This window comes from Hyperolius riggenbachi, chromosome 6, assembly GCF_040937935.1.
Source record: "Hyperolius riggenbachi isolate aHypRig1 chromosome 6, aHypRig1.pri, whole genome shotgun sequence".
Classification (NCBI taxonomy): Eukaryota; Metazoa; Chordata; class Amphibia; order Anura; family Hyperoliidae; genus Hyperolius; species Hyperolius riggenbachi.
Window position 1 is genome coordinate 364157571 of NC_090651.1, and position 9878 is coordinate 364167448.

The 9878-nt window shown below is 48.1% G+C and overlaps 1 protein-coding gene across 1 annotated transcript in view; it reads left to right on the top strand.

Annotated features, from left to right (window-relative positions):
- Positions 1 to 8898, top strand: part of LOC137521914 (IgGFc-binding protein-like) — a 141781-nt gene extending 132883 nt beyond the window's left edge. The window contains exons 20-22 of the mRNA XM_068241791.1: positions 545 to 925; positions 4721 to 5004; positions 8708 to 8898. Of these exons, the coding sequence (XP_068097892.1) occupies positions 545 to 925; positions 4721 to 5004; positions 8708 to 8717 (675 nt within the window). The 3' untranslated portion in view covers positions 8718 to 8898. The remainder of the gene's footprint in view (positions 1 to 544; positions 926 to 4720; positions 5005 to 8707) is intronic.
- The last annotated feature ends 980 nt before the right edge of the window (positions 8899 to 9878 follow it).

Consider the following 9878-nt stretch of genomic DNA (forward strand, 5'->3'; position numbering starts at 1 on the left):
TTATAGTATTTAACACCTGCTGACCCTCATACTATATGCTACAATTACAATGCATCTACCTGGTGGGAAAGCAGCCTTGAAGCGGATCTAAACTCTTGCAAAGCAGACAAGCAAAATACATATAGTTGCTGAGAAATTCACCCTGTGTGTGTTTACAAAGGGTGGTCTGTCTCATTCGGTCTTATCAACAAGTAATCAGCAAGTTTAAACCAGGGCTGTCAGCTGTGTCTGAACTGCGCCTTTGTGTGCCTTTTTTTCTGGGCTAAAATGTACAAATGGGAGGTTAACCCTTTCTGTGCTCCCAGGATACCTGGAAGTAAACACTGCACAGTCTTTGTAAGATTTCTGTAAGTTGTAAATAAGAAATGTTTTTCTTGAAAGGTTATTATGCTGTTGCTTATCTTTTAGAGCAGAGATGAAGTTCTAAGTTTAGGTCCACTTTAATTAATAACTTTCTACAGGGAAAAAAAAAATAAAAATAAAGTAACAGCCTTCTTGATGTCAAACGTTAGACAATTATGTATTTTTTTTTAATTCTTCACAGGTTGGTGAAACGATTGTCTCCTCCAGCTGCCTCCAGCGATGCACCTGTCAGACTGGAGGGATTGTTGAGTGCACTGACTACAGTTGCTCGGACACACAGTTCTGTGGTCTGCTGGCAGGGAAGCAAGATTGCTACAACCAACGTGGAACTTGCACTCTCAGTGCTGATGGTGGACTGATGTCGTTTGACCAGTTGTCTGGCGCTGTAAACCCTGACAACACTTTTGATCTGGTCTCGGTGTGCAACCTGGATGCTGAAACGTGGTTCAGATTTGTGGTCATTACACAGGGCTGCAATAAGGATGCTAAAGGCCTGACCTCTGCGGTCCACATCTACCTATCCAATGTTTCCATTGCTATAACCCCAAGCGGAACAGTATGGGTGAGAACTATGTAGCAAAATGATTAGTAATGGTCAGGGCCAGATTTCTGGAAGGGCCACAAAGGCCTTGGTCTTGGGAGCTGAAAAAGCAGATGGGCGGCTGGACTTGGGAGAAATAAGAGGCCACATGTCAAAGTAAAATCATGTCTCCTGGCCCAAAGCTACCCTACTTTACTGTGTACACAGCCTGAATTCAAGAGGCCTGTGTAGCTTCCTTGCTTCCCGGTGTGCAATGAGACAGTCACAGCTTGCTCTGCTGCATATGCTGTGTCCTGATGATCACATGTTTTGCTGCATATGCTGCAAATGCTGTGTCCTGATGATCACATGTTTATGCTGTGTCCTGATGATCACATGTTTCAGTGATTACCATGGTTGTAGAAAGCATAACCCTTGAATAAAAAGGCTTCCTGCAGAGCACACATTCACGGGGGCCTTGGGGACTGAAAAGTACAAATCCAGCCCTCGGAATGGAGTAAAATATGTCTAGCAGAACAAGACAGTGTTGTTCTTTTTTTTCACAAATACTTAAATTTCGGTCAAGCTTCCTGTCTAGTAAATATAATAGTGCTTGGATTCAGGGCCGCCTTCAGGGCAGTACAGGAGGTACTGCTGTATGGGGCCCTAAGGCAGTCTGGGGCCTAAACTGTGGCAGTTCCACATGGGCCCTAGCTGTCAATCACTACTGCGGCGTGGCCCCTTTAAAGTGAATGTTTACCAAGTTAAAAATAAAAAAGTTAGATACTCACCTAAGGAGAGGGAAGGCTCAGTCCTAATGAGCCTTCCCTCTCCTCTCCCAGTGCCGGTCCCGCGCAGGATCCCCCGTGGCAGTATTCGACCAGTTCGGTCAAATACTGCCACTTCCGCATGCCGAAGAGAGCTTTCGGAATCCTTCGGGAGCACTCGGGCTCCCGAAGATGGGCCGCTCCACACTACGCATGCGCGAGCGCCCTCTATGACGCACTCGTGGGTGCGTAGTACGGAGCGGCCCGTCTTCGGAAGCCCGAGTGCTCCCGAAGACCTCCGAAGTCCCTGCGGCGGCGGACGCGTATGGGGGAGCCAGCGCAGCACCGAGGGCACCGGGAGAGGAGAGGGAAGGCTCATTAGGACCAAGCCTTCCCTCTCCTTAGGTGAGTATCTGACTTTTTTATTTTTAACTTGGTAAACACTGGCTTTAAACCAAATGAGCTGTGTGGTGAAATGCTGTTGATGCCAGCTGCTATATGCCCCCTCTACCCCTTATGCATGACTGGAGCATACATGGCAATGCAGGGGGGAGGATTTCAATGGCCCTGCCCCTGCATTTGGCTCCACCCCCTTGGGAGTCTAAAATGGCGGGTGGAGGAGGCCTGCTGCACCACTACAATACACCTATCACGACCAACATGTGATTTGAGATTGTCACTTATCATGTGGAGGCACAGGGAAGGAGGGGATGAGGTATGGGGTCCCAGTAGGTTTGCCCAGTATGGGGCCCAGAAAATTCTGATGGCTGCCCTGCTTGGATTGATCAATGAGACAAAGGTAAATTGCCGGCAAATGGGTGCCCCATAGACTGTACTGTTAATTGCAGCTACAGTGGTTTCATAATATGGTGGTGAAGATATTGGAAGAGGGGATTTTTTGTAAGGAATGGGTTGCAGACAGTGATGATCACCGGCTGCAATCCTAATAGGTTTTATTCGGATTTCATCCAAGTAATTAAAGCACCAGTGCAGGTGGGAGAGGAGGGGTTAAACTTACCCAGCAGGCATCTTCTTTAATCCATCCCACGGCGCCTCCCACGCTGCGTTCCAAGCGTTTCACATAACTACAAACACTTCCTCCTTCAACCCGGAAGGAGGAAGTGTTTGTAATCACGTGACCACGGCTTGGAACGCAGTGTGGGAGGCGCCGTGGGATGGATTAAAGAAGATACCTGCTGGGTAAGTTTAAGCCCCCCCCCCCCCTCGCCCACCTGCACAGGTACTTTAATTACCTGGATGAAATCCGAATAAAAACTATTAGGATTTCATCCGGTGATCATCACTGGTCGCAGATATTGGTGGATAAAGCCGGGGGTGCAGATTAGGGTTAGTCCCCAAAAAGGGAGGGTCTAAGTGAGAACAGGGTTAGGTTAAGCAATAGTAAAATATCGGTATTATAAAATATTGTATTACTCATTGCCCAATAGTAGAATATCGGTAATTCTACCAATATTCTACTAGCATGCCGCAATGCTGCTACCAACCTTTTTACAAAGCATGCGTCACCCATTGACTTACATTACTTCTGTCATCGCTGAAGTCCAGCGGTAATGCGCTGTTACTACTTCGTTAGCTCGGTGGCGGATCAGGCACTTCCGGCACAATGATAACAGCCTGCATTAAGTATGCAAGCCTCCAAAGCTATGCACTGCCTTTGCGGCCCCTTGCGGCAATGCAGAGGAACGCAACACAGGAGGAATCCTAGGTAAGTGTAAAAGGGGTCAAAACTCTAATCTAGTTGGAACTTGGTGAAGATTTAGAACTTCTGTCAAGTTTTTATTGCTGTCACTCACCTTTTGTCCTGCTGGCACCCTGGGTTTATTGTTTAATCTTGGGGCTTCCTTGGCAGGAAGTAAGGGGGGGGGGGGGGGGTCTCTTAGAGGAGATAAATGAAAAAAATAGCGATCTGATAGATGTTATATAAACTTTCCTCATTCTGTTCAAAACGTATAACTAACTAAGAGGTAAATAAAAAGGAAGCTTTCTGCTAATAAGCCTTCTTCAGACTTAGTTACTGAATATTAACAAGATGTTAAAACACACAGCTTATATATGTTAAGGCCAGAACCCGAAGTTTGGCCACTTCGCGATCTGGCTGGCCACTTCGGGTTCTGGCCGGCCAATGTGCAAAGTGGCCACTGCGCTGCGGCCAATGTGTGAAATTACATTTATTCCTCAAAGATTAATGTCTTTACATGCGGGCAAATGTAACAAAACTTAGTGAATGGAATGGAATTAAGCCGGCGGCAATGTAACAGATCAAGCCGCGGCTTCTGCTCTGCCTCCTCTCCTCCCCCCTGCCTCCCTCTCTCCTACTGGCAGCCGGCGTCACACGCGTGTCCCCGAGAGTCGTTTGTGGCTGCAGGGAAGCAGAGCGGGGAGGCTGCAGACGTCGCTTCTGCCAGCACCCGCTCTGCAGGAACGAACGGCAGGATTGCCTGCCGCGACGAACGACTCTGGGGGGACACGCATGTCCCAGCAGGCTGCCCAGTATAGAAGAGAGGCAGGGGGGAGGAGAGCGAGCTGAAGCCGGCGGCTTGATCTGTTACATTGCCGCCGGCTTAAATCCATTTAATTCACTAAGTTTTGTTACATTTGCCTGCATGTAAAGACATTAATCTTTCAGGAATAAATGTCATTTATAACATTGGCCGCTGCGCAGCGGCCACTTCGCACATTGGCCGGCCAGAACCTGAGGTGGCCAGCCAGAACGCGAAGTGGCCAAACTTCGGGTTCTGGCCGTAACATATACACTGGATATTCAGAGGAGAAACATTCTTTTGCAAAAATAAATAAATGTAACTAGATGCCTTAATTGCAACTTCAGGAGGGTCTCACAGGGATGCTAGCTGATTTATGACAAATAGATAACACCGATTGTTTGCTAAAGCATCACATACCACAGACTCTGGGTGATGGGGAGACATTGTAAATCCAAAGTTCAAACCTAACTAGGCAGTGTACAAAACTAAAACAGAAACAAGTCTAGGGTTGAGTGTTGGACTTTTGCATTACATAATCTTACAGAGACATGCTTTTTGTTTTACAGGAGAATGGTCGGCCAGCTGACCTTCCATATGCTTTTGGCCAAGTGACAATAGTTACCACTCAAGGAGGTTTATTGATGACAAGTGGTGAGGACTTCCAGTTTACTATACTGGAGAGTGGAGACCTGACCCTAAGTGTCCACCAGAAGTTCTCTGGGGAACTATGTGGGGCCTGCGGAAACTTTAACAGGGATAATTCTGATGACCTTACGGATCCCAAAGGAAAGTCTGTTCCGAGCTTCGTTCAGTTCATCAGTTCGTGGAGAGCCATAGACTTTGCCAGATGGTAAGTGTGATGGGACCACATTCCATATAAGCAAATACGGGCACAATATCAAAATGCTGATGGACAGTGGACACATGGCACTGCATCATAAATGTTGTAAATGGATCATGAAATGGTGATCGAAAGTGGACACTACAGAGTAATAAACAATGTCCACTGCAGTATCAATGGTGTTCATAGTTTACTAAACTGCGGTACCTCCTACCTTGTGCAACCTCCTCAGCAAGGGAGGATGTCCAAGAAAAGCCAAGTGGTTGGGCACTTAAAGGACATCTGAAGTGAGAGACATATGGAGGCTGCCATATTTATTTCATTTTAAATAATACTGACTGCCTGGCAGTCTTGCTGGTCTCTTTGACTGCAACAGTGTCTGAATCACGCACCTAAAACAAGTTACCATATTTTTCGGAATATAAGACACACTTTTTCGTCCCCAAAACTAGGGCGAAAAAGTGGATGCGTCTTGTATTCTACAGGTATGGTATTTTGGCCCCAAAACATACTTACCGGATCCTGCCACCGCGATGCTCTCCTCCTCCGCCCCACTGCCATCAACCGAGGGTCATCCGAGAGTCCCAGCTGCGATCATCAGAGGGTCCTAGCCATCCCATCCAGTATTCCGGCTCTTGAGTGTCCCATCTGCCGGATCTTCTTTACTGCAGACTGCAGCCATGCGGTAAACACGTGCTGCTGCCAAGGCCCGGCCCTAGACTTTTTGCCGCCTGAGGCAATTTTCAAAGAAATCGCAGCCTACGCAGTACTGTAGATAGGCAGTGTAGCTTAGATAGAGACAGTTTTGGGGGATTTTAAGGTCCCCATAAGACATCCAGGCACCACAGACGCACCTAGGTTTAATTTATTTTTTTCCCCTGATTTTTGCCCTCTAAATCTAGGTGCGTTTTATATGCCGGATCATCTTATATTCCGAAAAATACAGTAGTTAATCCAGTCAGACTTCAGCTAGAGTTGCGTGCTTGTTCAAGGTTTATTGCTAAAAGTATTAGAGGCAGATGATTAGCAAAACAGCTACTGCAAGGAAATGAATATGTCAGACCTTGTCAATAAAATGCCTTTTAAAGTGCACCAGAGATCAAAATAAATAAAGAATCAATACTTGCCTGGGGCTTCTCCAGCCCTATAAGCACATGTAAGTCCCTCGCCGTCCTCCCGTGGTCTGCCGCTCATCTGCGATCAGTCCCGGTAACAGGCTCAGTTAGGTCCAGTGTGGGTCTTCTGTGCATGGAGAAGACCTTAAAGAGAACCCGAGGTGTGTTTAAAAAATGTTATCTGCATACAGAGGCTGGATCTGCCTATCCAGCCCAGCCTCTGTTGCTATCCCAAACCCCACTAAGGTCCCCCTGCACTCTGCAATCCCTCATAAATCACAGCCGTGCTGTGAGGCTGTGTTTACATCTGTAGTGTCAGTCTCAGCTGCTCCCCCGCCTCCTGCATAGCTCCGGTCCCTGCCCCCATCCCTTCCCTCCAATCAGCAGGGAGGGAAGGGATGCAGGCGGGGACTGGAGTTCTGCAGGAGGCGGGGAGAGCAGCAGACTGACACTATAGAGATAAACACAGCCAGCTCTGACAAGCTGTTTGTCAGCAGCGTGGCTGTGATTTATGAGGGATTGCAGAGTGCAGGGGGACCTTAGGGTGGTTTGGGATAGCAACAGAGGCTGGGCTGTATAGGCAGATCCAGCCTCTGTATGCAGATAATATTCTTCAAACCCACCTCGGGTTCTCTTTAAACACTGAAATGTATCACAGGTCAGGTGGCAATATATTTAGTCCTGTCAGGGGCATCTCTGTGGACCGTTTCTTTATTGAACATACTATAGCCAGTTCAAAATATACCTGGTCCCCCATATTGCTCTGGGAGGAGACTTCCACATAGCTAAACAGCCTAGGCTTTGACATCACTGGGAGGGCAAGGCCGCATTGAATATTCAGCAATATATAGCTATAGGAACTGTTTGTGATGGTAAAACCCGGATAATTAATGAAAAATAGAGATGGCCCGAACTGTTCGTGGGCGAATCTCTATGTGCCTGTACTTCTTCCAGGTCGCTATGACCCAGAGTGGTACGGCTGCACTGGCCCGGCGGTGCGCGTCCCAGATCACGCACCTGTTGCCGGGCACTCTCTGCGCCTGAGCGTGACTTCACTCATGATGTCACACACATGTGCAGAAACTGCCCGGCAACAGGAGCGCGATCTAGGACGCGCACCGCCGGGCCAGTGCAGCCGTACCACTCTGGGTCATAGCGATCCGGAAGTACTACAGGGTGAGGTGTTCCCGAACCGTTCGCCGACATCTCTAATGAAAAAGTCTCCTGGATAGTGATCTGCTAATTACGATTACGTGAAATTACATGTACATTTTAATAATTACGGCTATACATAATTACATAATTACATATGCATAAGTCAATTGACTTTGTATAGTCATTCGCAATTACGCATGACTTTGCGTGTAATTTACATGTGCCATACAGAGCGGCCGCTCCAGGAAGTAAACACTGCACGTCACAACGTGCAGTGAATATTAATTAGCCATGTGCCTGGCTGCTCTCCACTCCTCCCCAACATGACTGCGCATGTGCAGACAGTCTAACGCGGCTTAAGCCGCTCTAACGCCGTAGCATGCTGCACTTTCTTAAGAACGTGCAGCGTTACATGTAACGCAACATGGGCAGTGTGAACAGCCCACTTGTGTTACATTGCTGTGCGTTGGGGAGCGTTACAGGCTGCACTAGTGTGCGCCTGTAACGTTCCTGTGTGTAAGCAGCCTAAAAATGCAAAGAAAAATGGTTTTTAAACCCCAAAAAAACATTTTTGGTATTTTTAAAATCGATTTTCTCAAAAACTCCTTTTGAACAATACTATCTGTAACGTGTACTTAATATATGTAGCAATTTTAGCAGCAATGGCATGTATGACGGCTTTTCTATTCACCGCCAAAGTTGGCACAAAATTACGCGAAAATGTATGCGTAATTACGATTAGGAACAATTAACTACGAAATGTATTATGCTATTGCCCCGAAATGTTGCGTTACAATTATGATGCGTAATTGTGTATTGCGATGCGTAATTACGCATGGGCATAATTTCTGCTCATTACAACTCATTACAACTTCTGAATAATTTTCTGCATTCTACTATATGTCACTAGGGTGCCCCTTTAAAGGGACACTTAAGTCAAACAAAAAAAAAATGAGTTTTACTCACCTAGGGCTTCCAATAGCCCCCTGCAGCTGTCCGGTGCCCTCGCCATCTCCCTCCGATCCTCCTGGCCCCGCCGGCAGCCACTTCCTGTTTCGGTGACAGGAGCTGACAGGCTGGGGACGCGAGTGATTCTTCGCGTTCCCAGACACATTAGCACCCTCTATGCTGCTATATGGTATATTATATATGCTATAGCAGCATAGATGGCGCTATTGTGGCCAGGAACGCGAAGAATCACTCGCGTCTCCAGCCTGTCAGCTCCTGTCACTGAAACAGGAAGTGGTTGCCGGCGGGGCCAGGAGGATCGGAGGGAGATGGTGAGGGCACCGGACAGCTGCAGCAAAACTCATTTTTTTTGTTTGACTTAAGTGTCCCTTTAAGTGGAGCCCTTGGAGTGGGTTTAGGAATCATCTGTTTCAAGTAACTGGCTCACTGTTTTTTGTGTTTTATTTCACTTTGTACCTTTGCTTTCTCTGCAGTGGTCCTTGAAGACTGAAGCCCCATCAGACTGCTCTCCCTAATATGGCCCACCACTGGCTCTGTGTAGCAGGGCTGGAAGATGGTTTATTTCATATACATTAACTCTGTAGTTTCTTACACAAATAAAGTGAGCCGCAGTCTTGCTGTAATGATTTTTGGTGCAATAAAATGAAGTGGAGATAAATGCGGATTTATTGAGTTGTGCGTTTAATTTGTGTTTTATGAAATCACGTATTGCTTTTATTGCAAAACATTAACATCATAACTAAGGCCTGAGTAAAATAGTATCACAGTATTTAGTATTTTTTATCACTTTTCTCCAGTGAGAAGTATGCAGCAAATCAAGCGCATGGCTAGACTTATTGCAAGTACTAGTATTGCTAAGCCTACAAGTAGTGTTGGGCGAACAGTGTTCGCCACTGTTCGGGTTCTGCAGAACATCACCCTGTTCGGGTGATGTTCGAGTTCGGCTGAACACCTGGTGGTGTTCGGCCAAACTGTTCGGGTTCGCCCGAACTGCTGAATGCCTGGCCGAACAGGGCCCTGTTCGGCCGAATACGGCCCCCCTATGGGGTCGCAGGCATAAGTGGGGAGCATGCCCCGATCGCGGCCGGGAGGCCGGGCAGCGGGCGGTTCAGCGGTAGTACCCTTGTGGTACTTCCGCCCTTTCTCTGACCTCACGTCCTCTGCGTGATGACGCATACGAGGGTGCGCGTGACGCGTACCCTCGTATGCAGAGGACGTGAGGTCAGAGAAAGGGCGGAAGTACCACAAGGGTACTACCGCTGAACCGCCCGCTGCCCGGCCTCCCTCAACGCGTCCTACTCCGACTCCTCCTCCTCAGTCACTTCATAGTGCCAGCCAGCCACTGCAGCAGCCAGCCACCACCACCGGTACTATTTTACTTTCGTCAAACTTTTGTATGGGGAAGCGGGCAGAGGGGGAGCGCTAGCGGAGGGGGTGGGGGGAATTTCCGACCCCCCCCCCCCGCGATCGGGGCATGCTCCCCCCTTATGCCTGCGACCCCATAGGGCCCCCAAAAGCGGGATGTTCGGGGAGTTCAGGGTTGGCCCGAACATGCCGAACATCGCGGCCATGTTCGGCGAACGTTCCCGAACCCGAACATCCAGGTGTTCGCCCAACACTACCTACAAGTACTGCCCCCCCCCC